This window comes from Carassius auratus, chromosome 30 (assembly GCF_003368295.1).
Source record: "Carassius auratus strain Wakin chromosome 30, ASM336829v1, whole genome shotgun sequence".
NCBI classification, from domain to species: Eukaryota; Metazoa; Chordata; class Actinopteri; order Cypriniformes; family Cyprinidae; genus Carassius; species Carassius auratus.
The window spans coordinates 19,192,856-19,216,700 of record NC_039272.1 but is presented as its reverse complement, the minus strand read 5'-3'; the positions used below and the strand labels follow the sequence as shown (position 1 = coordinate 19,216,700).

Here is a 23,845-nt window from a genome sequence, read left to right as displayed (position 1 = left end):
AAGTCCCTCCATCCAGCCAGCGATTAGACAGGCGCTAGGACCGGCGGGCAGTGCAGCACAGAGGCTTATCACTGTCGATGTGTGGTGATCCGGACCAGACCAAGTCCATGTATGTACGCTAGCCTAGCGTCACCAGCAACACAACGCCGCGGATCACACTCATTTTCACAAGGGTCTATCAACAGTAAACTCTCGCAGAGGCGTCTTCCACATCTTTCGCTCGATAACAGCCTTTCTTAAAGCTGAAGGTCAAGGTGGAGGCCGTTATTTGATGTGAAAGGGTGTAGATCTGCGCGCCTACAGAGAGAGAGAGCGAGACTCCAAGCACACAAGATGGAGTGCCAGTGGAAACCCGACGAGCAGGGACTTCAGCAGATCTTACAGCTGCTCAAGGAATCACAGTCCCCCGACACATCCACGCAACGATCCGTCCAACAAGTATCCTTTACCTCGCTGAAGGGCAGTGAACAAGGGGGATGGCGGAGTTTGAGCAGGAGTTGGCCTGTGATTAGCTCAAACGTTACTATGTACTTAAGATCTGAAACGCACTGGGTCAATTAGAGGATATATTTGATCTGTAGATTAGGGTGGTGTCAGTAGCTATCGCTGTCTGTCATTCGGTGAGTGTTTGACTTATAGGGATAACGTTAGTTCACCCAAAACCGAACATTTGTTATTATTTACTCACCCTCACGTTATTCCAAACCTGTATGTCTTCGTTAGGAAATACATTATGATATCTTGAGAAACACCTTAGTGTCCGTACAATGGATGTCAACTGGAGTCAATACCGTTTGGTTAATTATTCTTCAAATTATCTGCAAAAGAAAGAATGTCATACCGGTTTGGAACGAAATGAGGGTGAGAAAATGATGACAGAATTGATTTTTTTGGATGAGCTGTATCTTTAAGCTTTAGATCAGATGGCGTGTCCAGCTGTTGTGTGTCAACTGCCTACAGCACACACAGTCTCTGAGATTATTTATAAACATTCATCTGATCTAATGAACGTTATGATTGTATTCAAAATCTAGACTAAACAGCAGTGCATGCGCGTTTGAATGAAATGAAAATGTTGAATCTATGTCGGCTGCTCAGTTTGTTATGAGACGCAGATTGTGATTAGACGGACCTCCAGCTGCAGAGGTGCGAGGATTGTTATCATGGTGTTTCTGACACATAATCAGATGCAGCTCAGACAAAGACATCTGACATTCGCGATGTTTCAGTCTTTATTCCACAACAGGGAGAGCAAGATGTGTCAGTGGGTATGACGCCCCCTTCATCTAGCAAATTATGCATTTTTTTTTTTTTTTTGTCCATCATATACAACTGCCTGTGAAAGGAGCAGATGAGAAAATGCTACACGTTTATACCAAAAACATAAAATGGTTAAAAATACTTTGTCTAAATTTCAGGTGAAATGAATCTCACCACAAATAAGGTATATAAATAGTCAAATTTCATATAGTTTGTTGAATTACCAGTGAATTATTTGCCTAAAGATTAGCTGGTTCCAAACCAGGAGGATTTTCTTTCTTTTTTAGAGATTTGTGGGTTAGGAATGTGCCAGTGGCTACTGAAAGTAACATCTCCAACAATCAAATAATTTCACTCTTTTAAGAAAATGTAAAATAAAAAAAATAAAAATGAGACTGCTTGTTATTAAATAGTTTTTTGTACATGTCCTTTATATTTGCTTTTTTTCGTAAGACTTTATTTCTTTATTTCCCGGAGTTAGTTCTTCTGTGTGCTTTCTACACCGTTCTTTCAAAAGCAGATTTATTGAATTATTTTTCATTTTGTTACAGATTTAGTCTGCAATATTGATGTTTGTGTAGTTTTTAGTTAATAGTGTAGTGAATTCCCTTATGTCCCAAGTTAAGTTTATTTACCATCCTATAAAACCGTTTCCATATTTACCTTCATGGATGTTAAATTATATTCACACATCATTTGTATACGATTGGCGAATGATACCTGAATGGTGATATGATATAATCATCCATCTACTGTAAACGTCAAGCGGTTTGTCCATTAAGTACTTGCGCAGATGCACATTTCCCCTGCTGTTTGCATTATCCTCTGTCTCTGTGGTCTGTATGCCTTTTCTTAATGTGCCCCACAGAAACTTGAGCAGCTCAATCAATACCCGGACTTCAACAACTACCTGATATTTGTGCTCACAAAGCTAAAGACCGAAGGTAAGATGTGCATGTTGCATTAATTGATAGTATTATACTTGATTGATAATTTTAATTTGAGATGTGGCATATTTAGAATTATTATGGTTATGTGATTTATCCTTTAGGGATTTCTGGGGTCGCTTTAATTAGTGAATATAACCCCCCTTTAATTTGTATGTAGTTGCCAGTGGTCGGTCTGCATTGTGGTTCATTGCAGTTTATGGGGTTTCCCATGACAGTTTTGTGTGGTATATTAAGAGAAAATCGTATATTCCAATTACTAGAAGAAATGGCTCAGATATGAGGGGAGCATGTTTTCTGAAGCCAGTGGCTGTGTAGCTGCTGTGACTTCAGGTCAGTGGTAATCTGTCAAGTGCACTGGGAGCTTAGCTGCTCTGACCTTTTGAATCTGTGTCCTCGGACAAGCCCCAGGTCACAGAACATGTTTAAAAACAACACTAGTTCATCTACCAGTGTTTCTCTCTCCTCTTCCCTGAATAAGCCTGCGGTCCATTTAAAAACGGACGTTTCTTTATGAAGCATCCACCAAATGAGTTCAGAGCTCGACAAAAAAAAATGATTTCCCAGTGTGTACTGTAGATTTATTTATTTTAAGTGAATAATTTTTGACTTGATTTTTTTTTTCAAACTACATATTTCTATAAGTGTCAAATTTGTCTAACTGATGTATAATACTGTATATAATATAATAATAAAAATCTCTCAGTAAGAATTTCAGTTTTATCTGTGAGCTGTGTTTGTTTAGTTTATTTCTTAAAGCAACATTTTATTGGTGTCAAATATTGCATTATATTATATAATTATATCATAAAAACAGATGTTTCTTTATTAAGCATCCACTAACCTGTGTAAGGCTCAAAAGTTAAGATTTTCTCGCCCTGTGTTGGGCTGTAGATTTATTTATTTGTAATTTTTAGATTAGTATCTTATTTAAAAGCTATTTTTTGAATCGACAAGATTGTTATCATGTTACATAATTTCATCATATTTAAGGTTGTATTACTTTGTCATATTTCTGTATAAGTGTGGCATTTTAAATACTTTCACATTTGTAGTCTAATTGTATTTGCATTCTTGTAGCATTTGAGGTATAGCTATTTCTGGTTATCCCTGTGGTAGTTTGATTCTTTCTTTCTTTCCTTTAATGCTGTGTCTTGTGCCCGGGGCTATGTTTTCTACCCAAGCTTTTCATCCTTCCTTTCTCATAGATGAGCCCACTCGGTCTCTCAGTGGTCTCATTTTGAAAAACAACGTTAAGGCCCATTACCAGAACTTCCCAAACGGTGTGTCTGACTTCATCAAAAATGAGTGCCTGCAAAACATCGGAGACTCCTCACCGCTCATTAGAGCCACAGTGGGTGAGTATGGACTGAAAAAGCATTTCCTGTCTGGCTCAGAGCCACAGCTTTTGCCATCATGACAAACAATATTATGCCTTTAGGGTCTGTGTCTGGCTTTGTGTTGTTGCTTTCGATGTAAGATCATTTATTGACTCTATGTTCGAGAATACAGTGTGTTTTTTTTAAATGAGCCTTTTGTGATTGTGATTAGACTGTAATGAGGAATGCAGTGCTCTGTTTCTGAGGTTACTACGCATCTCACAGAACACAGCATATTATCGCTTCTCCTCTTTTTGCTTATTTGGTTTGAAATTTGTATTCATTTATTTGAATTAATGTTTCCCCACTCATTGATTAATACACATTGTCCACATATTATGATGTTTTGATAGAATATGATATCAGATTTGCATAACCGCTGTTGGTTATGTGAACTGTAGTATAGGCTTGTCTGAATAGTGCATTATTGTCCATATGTTTGTGTTCCTCAGGTATTCTGATCACAACTATAGCCTCTAAAGGGGAGTTACAAAACTGGCCGGAGCTTCTACCTAAACTTTGTTTACTGCTGGACTCAGAGGACTATAATACTTGTGAAGTAAGACACACACACACACTTTCTGATGTCCTTTCTCTCCTCTCTCGTGTTTCTTCTCTTCAGTCTCACATTATCTCATGTTTCACGCTCTTTGTCCCTCTAAGTGGAGCTGTGAGATGATGCATGTTGCTGACTCATTGTCTAAAACTGTAGTGTTGGCCTAGTTCAAAGCTTCATCATCTGAGCCCTCGGCAGTACAACTGAGGTTTGGTGATATGTGTGTTGCAACATACCTCCACAGGGAGGTTTCTCTGCATGGCATGATGTAATGAGAATTAACATCTTCGAAGTGTGCTCGTCAAACGGTCACACTGGGTTTCTTTTAGTATTCATAGTTGATTTAATTGGATTGTTATTTATCTGGATGTTTGGTTTAATGTTTAGCTGGAGATTGTTTCATGTAATATCTTAATTTGGATGATTGTTTAATCATCGCAAAATATTTGTAAAGCAATTACAAATCTTGGATCAAAATTGGACTTTATTTTCATAAAACTTTTAGTTGTTTTCACAACAGTGGAATATAGTCACTGCTAATGCCGTTACTGCAATAATAAAAATAAAAAAATGTTTGTGATCAATAAAATTGACTGAAAATTATAATTTTTTTTTATTCTGCAAGGTGAAATTACATAATCAAAATAACAGTAAAAACATTTAGTGAAATTACCAAGATTTCTATTTCAAAAATATGCTTTTTTACTTTCTATTAATCAGAATAACTGTAATTGAATTTGCTAAAATGTAAATAAGTTCTGTGAGCATGTAAATACAAGTTAAAACTCACAGATTTGTCCTTTCATAATTAGGTAATAATATGTATAATTCTAACAAGCAACCCTCTACGGACACCTTGGCAATAGTAAACTATATAAACTAGTTTAATATATAAATATTTGTAAAATGCAGCAGTTTTTTAAATATCTGAAAGGACGCTTTTGACATCAGTCAGTCAAGCTTTATAATAATCAAGTATTATTTAATAATAGAACTAAAGTAATTAGAATTAAACTTGATAAACATATTTGAATGCATATTAGTCATTTTAACTGAACATTTTAAATGGAGAGGTGGTGGTGGTTTTTTCTGTCATTCGGTGTTTCTGTAAAAAAAATACTGAATTCTGATAATAAGAACTATAAAACACACTAAGGATTACTGAGGATTAATGAGCTGCCGGATTCATGAATATTAATCAGGTTTTGTGCATTCACTCGAAATTCTTTGCTGAAATCCCAACAGGGACGATAATAGTTGAGTGTCAGCCAATGAGAAATATCACAGATCGCTTGACGGAGAGTGAAACTCTGAAGCGCTCAGTCAGAGAGTGTTCGCGAGTAAAAATATATCTGTGCTAAACTTATACTTAGCCTCCAACTCACACACTGGCGGGTAAAATCTGAGAATTTGTTAGCCATTGGCTAATATTAGACATCATTTAGTCGCCAGAATGAAGATTTAGTCGCATATGTGAGTGATTTCCTCGCAGTGTAGAGGGTTGAACTGGATCAATCAGTTTCATTAATTTGGAATAACAATATATGCAGTATTCAATCTAGTAATGTGGGAAAAGGCAACAAGTCCTTAAAATAGCCATTTAATTCCAGACTGCTTTGTAGTCACTCAAGGCTGTCCAGTGTTAGCATATTAAAAGTGTCTATCTTTGAACCATTATGTGTGTACTCTGAAAATGAATGGTTTGTCTTAAAGCTTAAAAAATGAAGGAAACACTAACCACGTTAAGAGAAACCTGCTTGCATGGAATATTTAAAAAAGTACCTGAATGTATTTTAGATTTGTAATCTTATGTTTAGTTGAAATGGTTTATATAATGTAGATTTTATGGATGATACTGAACCTTTTTCTCATGTAAATAGCCATGATGCTAACATGGCATGAAAAACTAAATAAACAAACAAACCACGTTAAACGCCAATGAGTTTAAAAGATTTGTGTGCTATAAAACATTATCATTCTTAAAGGGATAGTTTTCACCCCAAAATGAAAATTCTGTCAATAATTACTCACCCTCATGTCGTTCCAAATCTGTATTTCCTTTGTTCTTTTTCAGAACATAAATTAAGATATTTTTGGCCCTCCATAGACAACAATGTAACTGAAATGTTCCCAGGCCCAGAAACGCAGTAAAGACATCGCAAATAGTCCATGTTGTTCAACCGTAATTTTATGAAGATACGAGAATACTTTTTGTGTGTAAAGAAAACAAAAATCACTGCTTTATTCAACAATTATTACAATTATCTTCCGCCATTAGTGAGAATACTACAACAAAGTCCTTACGAGTTTGGAACGACGTGAGGTTGAGTAATTAATGATAGAATTTTTGTGTGAACTAACCCTTTAATATTATTATTAGTATTTTATTTATGTACATAAGTTTCACACTCCACGGTCATTATCTACACAGTAACTGTAGCATCCATTTGGATAAATCTGTTTTGCTGATGCAAGCATGTAAAACTCCTTGAGTCCGAGCATCTGGAAACAAGGCTAAGAAGGTGAAGTCTTGGCGTTAGATCAATACATATATGTGTGCACACACAAACTTATCTCTACTTTGATGTTGCAAGTTAGGTTTGCATTTTGGAGGTTTGGCTGGTAAAATACGGAGCTGATTTGTAAACTTAGTGTTTCTTTAAATTCTACAACTTCCCAGGCAGTGTATTTGTTTGGCTTAAGAGACATACAGGGCAGTGAACCCTGGTTAACACACTAACACACATCATCTTGAGATGTGCCTTTTATTTAGTAGTTGAGTACATTCTGTCTCATACACCCACACTAGAACAAATAAACTGTGAACTCCGAGCGTGTGCAGTACAATGCTCTGCCCTCTGTGACTGTGAGACTCTTGAGCAGGCTTGTTAACACAGATTGAGGTCAGTTATTTTCTACTGTGGAGATCAGATGTGATCACAACTGTTCATAGACATGTCTAGAGATGGTGCACGCTTTCAGACTGTTGCGTCCTTCTATGCACAGCGCTCTTCAGAAGGGTCTTCAGTGAATGTGACCAGTTTAAGCCTACAAATTAAGCTTTATGATTCTGAAATATTATGACATAAAAAGAGGAATAGATAGGTGTGCTAATAAAATGTAAGTAAATTATTGCCGTTTACTGTAAACTGTAATTTCCCCATAAAGTAGGATTTCCAAATACCAATATACAATGAATTTGTTTTAAATTCTGTCAATTCAGATTGTAATTTGATCATATAATTTATGTAAAAATTATTCAAATGAGAAAACCCTTCAGAATAGTTTTACGTCCGAGTCCCATAGTGTATGTATAATTTTTTTTTACTATACACTACTGTTTTTTTAATTATTATTTTATTTTATTTAATTTTTAACTTTAATTCAAACATTCTGTTCATCAGGGAATCATAAAAAATGGTTTCCAAAAAATCTCTAATTTAATTTGTAAAAAAAAAAAAAACACACACTGTATTTGTGTTTTTACAGTATTTTAAAATGAGTAAATATAGTTTTGGTGTATTACTGTATTACAAATAATTTTTCTTGTTTTTTATGTGTCAAATTATATGCATATTACATTTCTTGGGGTGTGTGTGGAATGTCACACCCTCTTGCGTGTAGTGATTGGCAAATCCTCAGACAGCATGTGGTCTGACTACGTAGAATATGCGTCTATAATTAGTAGGGTGTATGTACCTGAAAAATGCAGTTACATCAAAGTTACTTATGAGGAAACTCTCACACACCCACACTGTGTTTAAATGGGATGCTGAGTAAGAAAATCAGTCAGAGTCAGTCCTCTAGCTCAACTCTTATAGCATGCAGAGCGCCAGGCCAGAATCATTACAAGGGGAAGGAGATGGACCACTCATAGATAGATGATTAGGAGAAATGTTTAAGTCCTAATATGATCACAATAGGAATGAAATTCTGCCTTAGTAGTTAACTTACCCTAGAATGTACATTAATTGTATATGTCAGAAAATTACTTTATTTTAATCTAAAGAAAAATATATAATCCCACATTTAAAATTGTATTGCCTATATAAAATACATTATTGACAGTTTAGATAAACACTTTAGGATATTTCAGTCTTTGTCTTTTCAAGTTCAAGTAGATGTGGTTGTATGCCTATTACTTACATAGAAAATACTTTAACAAGGAGCATTAGCAAGATTGAACTGATTTGAGTACATGGAGTACATGACCTATGAACAAGGTCATGAGTTTAATTCTGAAGACACATAAGTGGTAATATAAGCAGCAGACAACCTAGCTCTGTGTGTGTGTGTGTAAAGGGAAAAGCATCCATCTACCGCTGTGATCCTCTGGTTTGGTTGTGGTATGTGGGTCATCATATTGCTATATGAAGACTGAACAAGTTTAGAGACATTTCCAGAATGTCAAGGATGTCTCTTTTAGCTTGGCCGTAGAGTGGTTTTCCTCCCTGTAATAAGTTTAATATGCAGGGATGACGTATGTTATCTTGTTTATGTTTAAGATGGTTCTGAACTTTGAATCCTAGTTTATTGGCTTAAAGTGGCCACAGCCCACACTGGCTGATATATGAGCACACTGGTGCGGAAATGCATGTTAAAGTGATGGTAATTACTAATGTGTTTGTTGTACTGCTGGTCTAACCAAAGGCCATTGTTTGTTGTCAAATATTTTTTTTGCTAAATGGTAGTTTTTAAATGAAATTATAATCAGGAAATTAATTTTCAATATTTAATGAAATCCTTATATATCTATAATGTACGTGTGTATAATATAGATAGATAGATAGTTTAGCCGTTGTTATAGTGTGTGGTGTTTTGACTGGAGGCTTCCTCTGTTATTTTCTCTAAGCTCTCTAGCTCGAAATGTGCCATTTCCAACCAAGTGCAAGCTGACAGTGGAGACAGTTGCCATAGCAACAGCCGAGCCAGACAGCTTGTTGCCACGGCGCCGTTTGTGCTCGTGACCTGATTAGATTCCTTACAGGTGGAATGTCTGTGAGATCAGGAGGAAGCTTGATGTGTTGGGTGGGTCCCTTGGCTGCAGGGGCTGGCTTTGGCATTGTTCTCCATCAGATTCTTTTGGTGATATTTTGTGGCCGTGAATTCTATATTTTCATTACGTTTACTGGGTTAGCACTAGCAATTCTAGGTTTCAAGTATTGTGTCTTATGTAGCTATTTGTGCAAGTATAAGATCTGCAGTTACATAGCTCAAAGTCTTCCACAAAAGGATTTATTCAACCTAAAAGAGAAGGCTGATCCAGATCAGTCTAAAACGCCTCATATTTAAATTATTATTATTATTATTATTATTATTATTATACATTTTCTAACTGGTACTTTTTACTTTACACTGTATATATTAACTATATACTGTACATAGTTAAAAGTAGTATTAATAGTACTAGTAGTTTTCATATGAACTATTATTGTCTTTATATGTGTTTTATGTAATGAGGCTATGAACCTCATAGCCAGACCTGTATTGCGTACTGAACAAATTACTGACTTATGAAACCCACATTACTCCTGTGACAATTTCAGTTATTACCATGGGCATTTATTTCCTGTGTATTAAAGGTTACAGTATTTCCCATGTTCTGCTTTACGGCTTCCCTTAAATTTCCTACAGCTGTTTTTGTCGGTCTGCTTTGCATTAAATCTGTATGTCACCTGCAATGTACACAGTACATGAGCCAGCTGTTAGCTTGCGGCAACTCCAAGAGTATTCTACTTTATTTTTTCAGCAGCTCTGGCTGCACGTCAAGCCAAAAATAGAAATGGACTGAAGGTTTGAGTGTCACTGTGTGACAGTTACGACTGGTTAGGTCAGTTTGATTGATTGTAATGGAAGTATTCTAGATTAAAAATGTGTGTTGTTCATTGAGAAGGGTAAATATGTATATTTTGTATGTGTTACATTCCTGATGTGTTTGTCTTTTTAGGGGGCTTTTGGAGCTCTGCAGAAGATCTGTGAGGACTCTGCTGAGATCCTAGACAGTGACATGCTGGACCGACCACTCAACGTGATGATCCCCAAGTTTCTGCAGTTCTTCAAGCACAGTAGCCCCAAGATCAGGTAAGATAAACCTGCGTTCCTTAATGGAGCCCAAATGTTTGAAACCGTGGGGAAAAGTTACTTGTAACTAATTGATTTAGACAATCTTAGGGTTAGGAGTCAAACTCTCTAACCACTAGGCCACGACTTCCCCTCAATAAGAGTAATTTTATTTCACGTTAATGATATATCATGATATAGTTATTTTTGATAAGGTCTTTTGATATCAACATTTTTGATAACATTGAAATTTCATATTTCATGTGTCAGTATCACAAAAAAGAATACTGAGTGACAATAAGAAGAATAAGACAAGTAAAAAGATTAAATAAGAATAAGAAGCAAATTATAAGCATAGGACAAAAAGTTACATAAGTGATTTAGTCAAGAGCAGTGACTTTTTTTTTTTTTTTTTTTTTTTAAGTCAGCAGGAATATTAAACTGCTGTCACTTTAATAGGATCCAATATTACTGTTAAACGTGTTTTCTTTCTCAGTTTTTTGCTTTAACTTATGACCTTATTTACTGTGCTTATGAGGATACTTGCAATATTTCTTTATTTTTGCCATTTTTACACACAAGTGTGTGTGTGTTTAACTGCTTGAGGCCTGTAAAGTGACAAAAATAACTCAATAACTTCACATTTTATGAGCACCGCCTCTCTGACAGCACTCAGACAGATCACGCATATAGCGAAATTAGTTCTCTTTCACTGCTGATTGCATCTCAGCAGATTAAAAACACTTGTTTTTAAACTGCACTGCTTAAAAATACGTGCAAATGATACTTTTTCATGAGCATTTAGCCATTAACGACAAGTGAGCGTATAACCACTATTGAGAAGAAAGTCCAAAATCTCTACCACTTGACAAATTCCTGCCAGCCAGTTGTGTCTACAGGAATCTGGCCCACCCCTAATATCAGATTTTCAATTTGTTTTCCTTTTGCATGTGTTTTATCTTTTTTTGCCAATGAATCACACTAAAAAAACCAAGTGGAGGGAGACAGAGAGAGTTTTTTTTTACCATAACTGCACAAAATGAACTCACTATTGATCAGGGCTTCCTGCAGACTATCTCCTCCAACATGATTTTGTGTGGCAGTAGTAGCTACACACTGTGTTATTGACGACTTTTTCCGTTTTAGGATGAATGGCGATGCAAAACCACCCGCTTCTGTGGTCCATACAGTTTTTAGTGCTGCACTGTTTACAATATAATCGTATGTGTAGTATTAACATTGTCCATATTTTATTTTTAAATATTACGGTTATCGTCAATACCAGTATATAGTGACCACCCAGTACTGGGTAGATTACTACTCGCTGAGCAGTTGTTTGATATATGTATGGTGCTTGTTGTCTGTTGTAGGTCTCATGCCATTGCCTGTGTGAACCAGTTCATCATCAGCAGAACACAGGCCCTGATGTTGCACATAGATCCTTTCATTGAGGTACCGTCTATAAAACCGGCCACCTTAATAGTATATGTTCACCCAAAAAATAAAAATAAATCTGAAAACCCCAGAATTGTGATGTTGGTTTTGAGGAAGTTGTGTCACCGTTAAGTTCGAGAAATGAAAATGTTTTTAAATGTATGTAAATGTCTTTGTGCCGCAGAACCTGTTTGCACTGGCAGGTGATGAGGAGCCTGAAGTGAGGAAGAATGTGTGCAGAGCTTTAGTCATGCTCTTGGAAGTCAGATTAGACCGTCTCCTTCCTCACATGCACAACATCATTGAGGTTAGATCACACCATCTGCAACCCCTAATGTAACTCTATGACATGATTTCTGAAAGAAGGAACCTACTTTTCTTGTCATCTCTAACTTAGTAAATGTTTTTTGCTAAATGTGGTCAGATACCAGAGAGGCAAAGTGAAGCAACAGCAGCCTCTTGTGGACTTTTTATTTTTTATTTTTTATTTTTTTATGCTAGTTTGGTAAAAGTACTCTTAGTGAGCCTTCATAAAACACAAGCAAAGTTAATTTCTACACATAAAAGTATTATGTTACACTCAAGGTATTAATTTTTCATGTTTCATGAATAAGGCTTGATGTTTTTATGCTCGCAACCCCTTTTCTGTTTTTCAGTACATGTTGCAGAGGACTCAAGATCAGGATGAAAATGTCGCTCTGGAGGCCTGTGAATTTTGGCTCACGCTTGCCGAGCAGCCTGTGTGTAAGGAGGTTCTGTGTGGACACCTGCCTAAGTGAGCATGTGCAAACACACAGTGTCCTTTTGATTAGAATAAAAAACGATCAACTGTTGTAGATGCATTTAATTATAATGCATTTCAGCACAGGACAAAGCTGGATCAGGATCAGTCATGAGTTTGTTTGTTATTTTGTCACAGATTGATACCCGTTCTTGTGAATGGAATGAAGTACTCTGAGATTGACATAATCCTGTTGAAGGTCAGTTTCTCTATCGGGTTCTAAAGCTTCTTTTTGATGTGTTTTCATAGGTCACCCTAAACATAAAAGATAAAGAAGTAAAACATATTAAATAACAACTGTGATTTGAGTTCATACTCGCAGCAAACATGTGATTTGGTTAGAGTGCTCAACCGCATTTACAAAACCCATATTGTCAATTTGTTTACATTTGTCATATGCAAATTAATAGCTTTTTATTTTCCATATCTCAGCCTGTCTTTTAGAGAATCATTAAGTACAGAAAGCATTATTTCAAGAATACATTAGTATTTGAGATTTATTTTGAAAGCATGTGATGGAGAATAAGATAATTATAGGTTTATGCCAAATAAAAAGATAATCTTACTATGTTAATGATCTCCAGGGTGATGTTGAGGAGGATGAAGCAATCCCGGACAATGAGCAGGACATTCGTCCCAGGTTCCATCGCTCACGCACTGTGGCCCAACAACACGAGGGTGGAGACTCCATTGAGGAAGATGATGATGAAGATGATTTGGATGATGATGAAACCATCTCAGATTGGAACTTGAGTAAGAAACGTTGTTGAAAATGACAAGTCCTTGACTTCTTTAAAACGGACGTACAGTGAGACATTTGCTGTTGTCTTCATTATTTTTTTCTGGTGTGTGTAGGGAAATGTTCTGCAGCTGCACTAGATGTCCTGGCGAATGTTTTCAGAGATGATTTGCTTTTGCATATCCTTCCTTTACTGAAAGAACTACTGTTCCATCCAGAGTGGCTTGTTAAAGAGTCTGGCATACTTGTACTGGGAGCCATTGCTGAAGGTATTCCAACATTTCCCATGAATGCATTTTAGAATACATTCACTGCATAAATATTAGGATTCAAAGTGGGAAACTTGGATATACCTAACACTAATGTTCAAAAGTTTTTTTACTATTTAATAAATAAGGTGGTTTTTATTTAATTTATACATTTATTTATTTATTTTATGAAAAGTATTTTCTTTCTTTGCTTTAGGCTGTATGCAGGGGATGATCCCCTACTTGCCGGAGTTGATTCCTCATTTAGTGCAGTGTCTGTCTGATAAGAAGGCACTGGTTCGATCCATCACTTGCTGGACTCTAAGCCGCTATGCACACTGGGTTGTTAGCCAGCCCCCTGACATCTACCTCAAACCGCTCATGACAGAACTGCTCAAACGGATACTTGACAGCAACAAGCGTGTCCAAGAGGCCGCTTGCAGGTATTTATGTGTATGCATGTCATCTAGTTTAAAGAACATTGTGTTATCTGAGGTTTCTTTTTAGCTTTAGGCATTTGCCTCTTTAAGTCTCTGACTCACTTTTCATCCCACAGTGCCTTTGCTACCCTGGAAGAGGAGGCTTGCACTGAGCTGGTACCGTACCTTGCTTATATTTTGGACACGCTGGTTTTTGCTTTCGGTAAATACCAGCACAAGAACCTTCTCATCCTCTATGACGCCATCGGGACTCTGGCTGACTCTGTGGGCCACCATCTCAACAAACCAGTAATTGCACAGTCAAATGCACACAAACACTTTGTTTCTCGGGCAAATATCTTTATATTACAATAAAGGTAGTATGTTACATGCAAACGCACACTGAACTGCCATAGAATGTTCTAACTGATATTAATCTCACAATATTTATCCTAAAGATAAAAAATCTTTAGGATAAATATTCTTACACGCACACAAATCTGGTTTGGTAATCAATTTTAATTACAATGACCTATTTGTAATTGATTAAACTAATAGCTAAAAATAGAGTAATGTAATTCTAAATCCAACCTTTTTCTTTGTCTGTCATGTTGTTGTTATTGTTTTTTTTTAGTAACTGATTGTGTATGTCTAATAAACATGTGTGCTCTGTGTGCAGGAATATATTGAGATGCTGATGCCTCCATTGATTCAAAAATGGAACCAGTTGAAGGATGAAGATAAAGACCTTTTTCCCTTACTGGAGGTAGTTATCTAATACTTTCATATTAAGTACCGTTAAAAAAAAATAGGTCCGTAAGATTTTTTTATTTTGATTTAATTTTTTTAAGAAAATTAATACTTTTAGGCAGCAAGGATATTTTAAATCAGCCGAAAGTGACAGTAAACACATTTGTACGCATTTTTACAAAACATTATATTTTAAATAAATGCTTTCTGTTCATCAAAGAATTAAAAAGAAATGTATCCAAAAGAACTATTCAGCAGAAGTCACAGGAATTATTAGTAGTGTTCTGAATCCAGCATGTCAGTGTGTGTAAAAGATTATGATTTAAAACAAGATCTTCATCCTCATTCTATGTTCATTCCTCTTTTAGTGTCTCTCATCTGTGGCCACGGCCCTGCAGAGCGGCTTCCTGCCATACTGTGAACCTGTCTACCAACGCTGTGTCAACCTGGTCCAGAAAACACTCGCCCAGGCCGTGGTGAGGAGCCACACGATTACACACACACACACACACACACCCTCATCTCTGTCAGAAAATACTTCAAAATACCAGAATTAGGATCAAAACAAAGAGGGTTTTATCCATCATAGTGAATATCACATGATCTCTTTCTCTGTATCACAGCTCCACCAGACTCAGCCTGAGTTTTATGAAGCTCCTGATAAAGATTTCATGATTGTGGCTCTGGATCTGCTCAGCGGGTTAGCAGAGGGTCTTGGAGGGAACATTGAACAGCTAGTTGCCCGTAGCAACATTCTCACTCTTATGTACGAGTGCATGCAGGTAACTATAGTGCACTGTAGCACCAAGGCATGACATATTTAACTCAATATAATAACAAAAGTTATATTTTAATATAATCGATTTCATATTTTAATGTAATGTCATTATTTCATTCTTCAGTGATCCTACAGAAATCATTCTAATATGGTGATTTAGTGCTCAAGAAACATTTATTATTATTATCATCAGTGTTGAAACCGCTTTTGAGTCTGTATCATTGTTTGTTTGTGTCAACCTATGCCACAGCTAGTACTAGCGGCAGCTGTTTACCACTGTATCTAGGTAACGACTGAGGTGGAGAAGACAACATCTTCTCGGTATAAATGTATTTGTCCCTCTGGATTTAGCATTTAATCTTTACATGCACAGAACCGCATTTGCATTTGCCTGCTGCAGATGAATAGCGAGAGCTGCAAATAATGCAAAGCCCCAAAACGATTTATTTGTGGACAAGCAGCTGTGAGAAATATAATGCGACAGTGCTAATCCTTTGAAGACTGTGTTTTCTCAGGATAAAATGCCAGAGGTTCGCCAGAGTTCTTTTGCTCTGCTGGGAGATCTGACCAAAGCCTGCTTCCAGCATGTCAAACCTTGCATCGGTATGCATTTATAAACACACTCGCTGACACTTTCTCAGTTCGATCCATCCCTGTTGTCCATCAGGCACTTTAACCTTTTGTCTGTTTGTTTGTGCGAATCTCTCCTCTCTAGCTAACCTCATGCCTATCCTAGGCACAAACTTGAACCCAGAGTTGATATCAGTCTGCAACAATGCCACATGGGCCATTGGAGAAATATCCATTCAAATGGGTGGGAGTTTCATCCTCATCTTCAGTTAGTAATTTCTCTCATTTCATCATACCTTCAAGGTTAAATGCTACTTATCTCTCTGCCCAGGTTCTGAGATGCAGCCGTATGTACCGATGGTTTTACAGCAGCTTGTGGAGATCATAAACAGACCCAACACACCCAAGACACTGCTGGAGAATACAGGTACCATCTGAGGGGTGTTAGACCAGGCTGACCCCTCACAAGAGGTTTCCACCCTATCCTTTTCCCAAACTCTCCCGATCCCCATTCTGCAGTGCTTATTAATCTCCATTCAAACTCCAGGAAGTGGACCTTACAAGGTTTGGTAAAGGATTTTGGATAGTTGTGCACAGTATTCTGGGTAACTGGGTAAATAATAAGAGTAGGGGCAATTGTATGCTCATTTCTTTCTATATAAAAAGTCCATTCCCTCAGCATATCCTGTCATTAAATATGAATATAACAGACCTTGTAACAGTCCAGCCGTGGTACTGACTGAAGTGGATTAATAAAACAGTGAGTTCCATGTTAGCGAGTAATGAGGTTACAAGCATCAGTCAGTGAGATATTCTAAACAATGCCAAATGTAAACCAACCTTGAGAGGAATATTAAGACCTGATGTCTTTTGATTTTAACATTTTTACTTGAAGATTTGAACCTTAAATAGTCAATTTCCCCCCTATTTAATTCAGAGAAAATTCCGAACTCAGATCTAAATCTGTTTTGTGGTGTTTAGATGAATGTATAGCACCTGTACCTCACAAATTATTCCCCAGTTACACTCCACTCTGATTGGACTGCTCAAATTAAATCTCTAGCCTGAGCCGTAATGGCTGCCGACATTGATTTTCATTATTTTTTTTAATGAGGTTGAAGTGTAATGCTCATAACATACTCCCACAGAAACAAGGTTACTTGTAGATGTGTTCCTGTTTGTCGATTTATTTCTGTTGTTTTATTTACTTTTCTTTTTCAATGTGAATGCATATCTGCCAATAGATGTTGAATGTTGTTTAGTTAAGGACGGCTAACGTTTGATGCAGGATTGCTGATAATTTGATTATTCATGTTGCAAAGACTAAGTCCTTTTAAAATTTAGAAGCAAGGCATGTAGCCTAGGCAAATCCATACTGACCATTGTAAGTCAGTTATAAGTTTGAGAATTAACACACCACTGTTCAAAAGATTGGGTTGAGGAAGGATTAAGTAATTTAATACTTTTGTTCAGCAAAATAATATATTTAATTGATCAAATGTAACAGTAAATACTTTTTTACACCTAAGAATCTTTTACACCTAAGAATGTAAATCTGTACCACGTTTCTACAAAAATATTAAGCACCGCTTAAGTTTTCAACATTGAATTTTGATAATAAGACATATTGATTTGGGAGTAATGAATAAAAAACTTGGGTATAAATTACATTTTAAAATTGAAAACCTTATTGTAATAATGTTGAACATTATTACTGTATTTTTGATCAAATAAAGCATAAGAGACTTCTTGCAATATCTTACACCCCTCAAACATTTGAACAGTAGTGTATTTCTTCTTTATAGTGCAGGTTTAACATCATTAGTGTTATGATGTTGAGTATAATTTGTGAGTATTTGATTATCTATTTAATTGCTAATTAATGTAACAATGGTGAACAGTGCTTAACTGTTTCAGACTCTTCGAATCAGCTCATCCTGCACTGAACTGCGTTCTCTAATGAGCCAATCATCTGCTTTCTGCATGTCTCATTGGACTGTTCATAAATGCCTGTCTTTAATGAGAATGTTGCATAGTTTTGTGTCTCTTAAACTTAGGTCTCCCTCCTCTGTGCCTCTTAAGATCCCGGTGGAATCTAGTCCTCTCCATGTAGTTCGCTTGGCGTAATATGCATTTCTTAACGAAAACCAAAGAGACCGAAAGAAAGACAAGACTTTTCTGTTCTACTGAAGAAATTTTTGTGAGTTTAAGGGAGAAAATCTTAGAAAACAAGATTGTTTTCTGTAGTCTGCAATCTGTAATCCAGGGATTTGGGGGAAAGGAATATGCACTACTCATATTACGGTCACATGCAAACGCTACATGAATCTGGCGAACGTTTCTCTGTATCCCGTAGAGGAGCCGTGTTTTCTAAGACTCCTCCCTTAAACGAGATCTATGTTTTTTTTAGTGTCATATTTTACATTTGACCCTGTAGTCTGGGGCTGTGAAGAGCACTAGTGAAATCTTGTGTTTATTCTCATACACAGATTCTGTTGAGTTCTGTTTCTGAGTTGTCTGTTTGTTTGTTTGTTTGTTTGTTTGTTTCTTTTTGTTTTCTCCTCCCCCCCTCATTCGCTCATGTCTTGGTTGGCGTTTGGTGCTGTATAACCGTGATTGCGTTACCTTAGCAATAACAATTGGTCGTCTTGGTTACGTTTGTCCTCAAGAGGTGGCACCCATGCTACAGCAGTTTATAAGACCCTGGTGTGTATTATTCAATCTTTTATTTCATTCATTTCCTCTCTCTGTCTATCTTCTGGCTTTTCTCCCTATGGCTCTCTCTCTCTCTCTCTCTCTTTTTCTCACTCGCTCAGTCTCTCTCCAAACCTTGTCCCAGTGTCCTCGAAAAGGCTCCTGCTTTTCTTCACACCTCACGTCAGTATAGAAACATACAGAATTTTTGTAAACGAAGCATGAATTCCACTAGCATACTATTTGGATTATCTTGTGGAAAAGACAAGGCCTGTTCAAGACATCTGAGAGAAGGTATCCCTCTCTTTCGCTCTACCTTTCTCTCTGTTCTGTATGATTCAGTCTAAATCATTGCCAACCATGTGACTAACCCTGTCCCTCTAGGTCTTGTCGTTTAATTTGCCTCAGTAGCACCTTCATGTATTCTCAATTGATTTATTTCAGTTTTCACTTCTGTTTTCGTCTTTTTATTGTCGCTATCTAACTACTAATTGAGTGCATGGGGTAATATCAAATGCTTTGCTGGTTTCAGGAAACGGAAGCGCTAGTTAAATGGCTAAAATGATGAGAAATGGAAAAGCTTCTTTGAAAAGCATTTCTCCTCCCCATTAGATGCGGAGTCTTTTAGCAGCATGATTCAATCCCAGAATGCCTGCCCCAAAATTTGCACTAGTTTAACAGAATACATGGTGCTATATAGACATTGTATTTGTCTTCTAAAGAATTGATGCAAGTAGGTTAATTTACTACAAAAAGCAGCTAAAGATTACTAAAGAAGGCAGATTGCATATGATTAAGAACCAATAATATTAACAAGAGTAGAATGGGATGGTCAGCAACAAACTGAACTACTTTTCGGTTTCAGCAAAATAATGTTTTGTTTGTAAAGAGACACTCGATTGACCAATCTCTGGGATTTCAAAACGTTTGCTAGTCTCAAGGTGCTCTGAGGTGGTAGTCATGATATTGTGTTGATTATGTGTTTATCCACATGCGAAACTAACCGCACAGGCTTGTTATTTGAAAACTGGCTCTTCCCTTCACTAGGTGCACCTCTCTTCGCAATATAAGAGACAATGAAGAAAAAGACTCTGCGTTCAGAGGAATCTGCACCATGATCACGGTCAACCCTGGTGGTGTGGTGCAGGTACGACACGTTATTCTCACTGATGTCTCTCTGAGTACTTCCGCAGTTGAAAACGAGCCTCTTTGTTCTCTTTGCCGTTTTTGTAGGACTTTATATTTTTCTGTGATGCCGTAGCATCCTGGATGAACCCAAAAGATGATCTTCGAGAAATGTTCTACAAGGTAGAGCACTGTATAAAATATTTGATGCGAGTCTGGGAGTTGGGAAAGCCTTCGAGATGATTTTGGATGCATGCTTTGTACTCAAGTGTGTGTTCCCTGTTAGATCTTGCATGGGTTTAAGAACCAGGTTGGAGACGAGAATTGGAGACACTTTTCTGACCAGTTTCCTCTTCCACTCAAAGAAAGACTTGCAGCCTTCTATGGGGTGTAGATGTTACCTGATTGAAGAGGTACATTTCCGTGAACAAGTGTTTATTCATGTTTGCTAAAAATGTGTGTATTTCCTCTACTCAAATTTAGCAAGCATTCACAGTTGTTAAAAGTGTATTACGATATATAAAAGAAAATGTGTTGTGTGCACCGTAACATCGTTCAGAGGTTTGTGGCCAGTAATTACTAAGTTACATTAGTAATTTGGTTTCATGAACAAACTCGGCTAATAGTTGGATAATGTTATAACAATAATAGTAGTAACACTTTTTGTTGTTGTTTAAATTGGATTCATAAATGAACAATGAGTGATCATTATTGTGATATGTTACTGATATCTACACTGCCGTTTAAAAAGTTTGGGATCAGTAAAAGTCCTAAGGATTTTTTTTTTTTTTTTTTTTTAAGTGGAGTCTGTTATATTCATCAAGGCTGTATTTATTTGATCAAAATACAGAAAAAACTGTAATATTGTGAAATATTATTACAGTTTCTAATAACGGTTTCCTGTTTTAATATACTTTAAAATAGAATTTATTTCTGTGAGGTAGAACTGAATTTTCGTCAGCCATTACTCCAGTCTTCAGTGTCACATGATCCTTCAGAAAATATTCTTATATACTGATTGAGATACTAAAAATTCAGCTGTGCTTCAAAGGAATAAATTATATTTGAAGGTATACTAAAATATAAAATTGCTATAATTTTTTATAAAATTGCAACTTTTTCTGTATTTTTGATCAAATAGATACAGCCTTAATAAAACAAATAAAAAAAAAAACTTAAGAAACATTAAAAATCATACTGATCCCAAACTTTTGAAGGGGTGTTTACACTACTGATACTGTACATGAAAAAAATTATTCTAATCTGATCTCTTTCTGTTTTGTTCTGCAGCTTATTCACTATAGGAGAGGATGGGAACCTCTAATACCCAGGGCATACTTTGCCCTTTACCTGGGGGGAAGGGTGGTCTAGCAGGGGTGGGAGCCATACGGCCCACTGGACCCCTGTAGACGGGGTGGGAGGGAAGTGTTAGCTGAGGCGCTAGTCGACCACACCTCGCCAAGCCAAACCAAAATAGGGAAGAAAGCTTTTTCATCATGTCATAACAATCAGCCATGAGGGCAAAAAAACTAAAAACATCATTAGCGTTCATTCACCTGGGCAATTAATGTAACGGGACATCCAGGGGTAAAAAAAAATAATAATAATAAAACAGCGAAGATATGTGTAAACTCCGTAGTGTAGCACTCCTGACATTAGGAAAGTGCCTGGAGACAAGCTCTGAAAGCTTCTAAAACACAGGTTTAGTTTATTTTCTGGACTGTATCATTTAGAGGGGTGGGGGTGACGTAAATCTCAACTTGGACGCAAAGCGTAAGTCCTATGCATGGGTTGATGTAGGGTATAGCTCGACTGCATGAAAGTGTGCAGACCGTGTGCCAACTATGCACAGCAGTAGACGGTAAACATTTAAAGACAGTAAATGCTAAAAACGTACCATATTTTAGGGGCTCCGTCTAAAAGGTAACACAGCATTACTCTAGAAATGTAAGTCCTCTCATATCATTGATAGTGAAGGGTTTTCATCTGCGAAGATGAGGGAGTAAAAACCTGAATGACTGCATCATTTTATTTTTCAGTTTTCTTAATTCATCTTGATAAATTAAGTTAGCATGCACAAAGCGAGAGGGAAGACTCCAAATTAACACAGTGAATATGTCTGAAACATCTGAACTATTGCTCTGTATGAGGCTTTAATGTTCCTCAGTCTCACTTTCTGATTTCCAGCGTGCTTGACATGGATCCAAACGAGTGAACCCTAAACACACATTTTGTTCATTTTTAAGACATCAGTGATTTCTTTTTGCTTCGTTTGCTCCGAGCATGATTTTGAAGATGCTTGTGATATCTTTTTTTTGACCGATCGGGTTAATCTGGATGTTTAGTTGTTTGATTTTGTGCATGTTGGTGGCCCAATGAGCAATCTGTTTTTCTAGCACCCCTTAAATAGACTAGTTTTAGTAATGCATTTTTTCCACACATACACAATAGGTGACGTGTTTTCCATCCACGTATTGCTTTTGTGACTTGTTTTATTTAGTTTCGTTTACCTCCTGCATGAAGTGTAAAAAACGTCCCGTGTTGTGTATAATCCTGGACAGTTCAGTGCTCGTGGAGGCAGTATTTGTGTCCCTCATGTGAACAGTAGCAAGCCTTAAAATGCCTGAATGTATCCCAGAGGGTGAGGATTTAAGGTATTAAAAACTTTGTGCTTCAGAGTTGCCATCTCAGACAGACGAGACTGATCTTCATACTCATCTGGAAGCCGGTGAAATGGTTCTTTCATGGATTTAAACCGAAGCAGCTGAGAGGTCAGACCTTTAAGGCTGTAAGAAGATTTTTTCAATCTGAACGCCACGGGATACTGTCAGGTGTTTGTGAGTCTGTGTCGTGCCGGTGTATTTCTGCAAGGTGTTTTTATTTTCTTCAGTCTGTCTGTCACATTCCAGCTGTTTTACATTTGTAACCAATAAAAGAGGTCAGATGCTCTTCTGACTGAAAAAAGTGTAAAGAACAAAGAAAGAAACCAGATGTAGGCAGATATTATGAATGTTAAGTGTGTCGTTTTACACTTGTGAATGCTGCTATGTGTTGTAATTTTCTACTTGAATATTTTATGTTGTAGAGACCTCAGGAGGCATGTTTACTGTTTTTTTTTTCTTTGCCGTTTTCTTTTTTTTTTTTTTTTTGTATGCCTTTCTCCGCTGTTCAGGCTCCCATGTTTCATAATAATAATAGAGCAATTCACTGTAATCCATTCGGCTGCTGGTGAATATCCTTGCTAAAAGGCATATTTCAGTTACTGTCTCCTTGTAAAAGAATGTAAAACTTTTTTTTTTTTTTTTTTTTTTTTTTATTCGAGGAGATATCCGATAGTAGACACTCAAATAGGATACTTCATGTTGGGATAAAATGGAAGTAACCTGGCCCTAATATATGTGAACATTCATTATTTATGAAATATAAATGCAGTATATACTGTAATGCCTTGAAGTTAAACTTGAGTTTTTGGGGTGGGTGGGGGTATAAATAAGGCCACGAGACTTGGAGATTGCACAGTAATGAATCTAATGGTTTTACGTTTTTAATGGTTTTACTTTTTTTGTCTTGTTTTCTTTTTGTGAAGTACAAAATGTCAATAATCTAAACATTGTGTCCCCACCCCAGACTGCACCAACTGCTGTATAGTTCTATGTGTGGAAATTAAGAAAATGTAACGATGAAGTCAAACTTTGCTCAAAAGCTCCCTTTTCTGGTATGAGAGCAATTTAATTTATAGTGATTTTTTTTCGACTTTTATTTTATAATCTAATTTTGAAGAAAGATTAAAATAAAGAAAGTAATCATTTCTAGGGGCCACCAATATTTTGGATCATGCAAAGAATATATATTGTACTGTAGAAATTTTGTAATGATATTTGTATGACATTGTTATGGACGTGAGTTTGTTTCACTGCTTGGATCTGTGCATTGGTAAGAATAAACCCTTTTCAAAAATCACTGATTACATTATGTGTCTGATGAATTTCAGAGGTTTAAATATAAAGGTATTTCAACAAACTTTGGAAATGCATACTGATTCAAATACATTTATACATTTTAAGACCGATAAATATGTAGACTACCTTTTACATAATTTATCCAT

General features: G+C 36.6%; 1 protein-coding gene across 3 annotated transcripts; it reads left to right on the top strand.

The window, feature by feature from the left end:
* The first annotated feature begins 51 nt into the window (after window positions 1-51).
* tnpo1 (transportin 1) lies at window positions 52-23,704 on the top strand. 3 transcript variants are annotated; one of them, XM_026211957.1, is made up of 24 exons: window positions 52-438; window positions 2,129-2,204; window positions 3,416-3,565; window positions 4,039-4,145; window positions 10,090-10,223; window positions 11,573-11,654; window positions 11,821-11,943; window positions 12,293-12,411; window positions 12,556-12,616; window positions 13,002-13,170; window positions 13,273-13,425; window positions 13,622-13,847; window positions 13,961-14,132; window positions 14,503-14,589; window positions 14,942-15,049; window positions 15,197-15,355; window positions 15,852-15,954; window positions 16,067-16,165; window positions 16,253-16,348; window positions 18,552-18,627; window positions 19,663-19,762; window positions 19,849-19,923; window positions 20,027-20,153; window positions 21,031-23,704. In XM_026211957.1, the coding sequence occupies exons 1-23, from the start codon at window positions 334-336 to the stop codon at window positions 20,132-20,134; spliced, it is 2,688 nt and encodes an 895-aa protein (XP_026067742.1). In that variant the 5' UTR covers window positions 52-333; the 3' UTR covers window positions 20,135-20,153; window positions 21,031-23,704. The 3 variants fall into 3 exon arrangements, 2 of the variants coding, with proteins under 2 accessions (XP_026067742.1, XP_026067743.1); XM_026211958.1 differs by having other exon boundaries at window positions 53-438; window positions 15,867-15,954; XR_003276619.1 differs by lacking the exons at window positions 18,552-18,627; window positions 21,031-23,704 and having other exon boundaries at window positions 20,027-20,109.
* The last annotated feature ends 141 nt before the right edge of the window (window positions 23,705-23,845 follow it).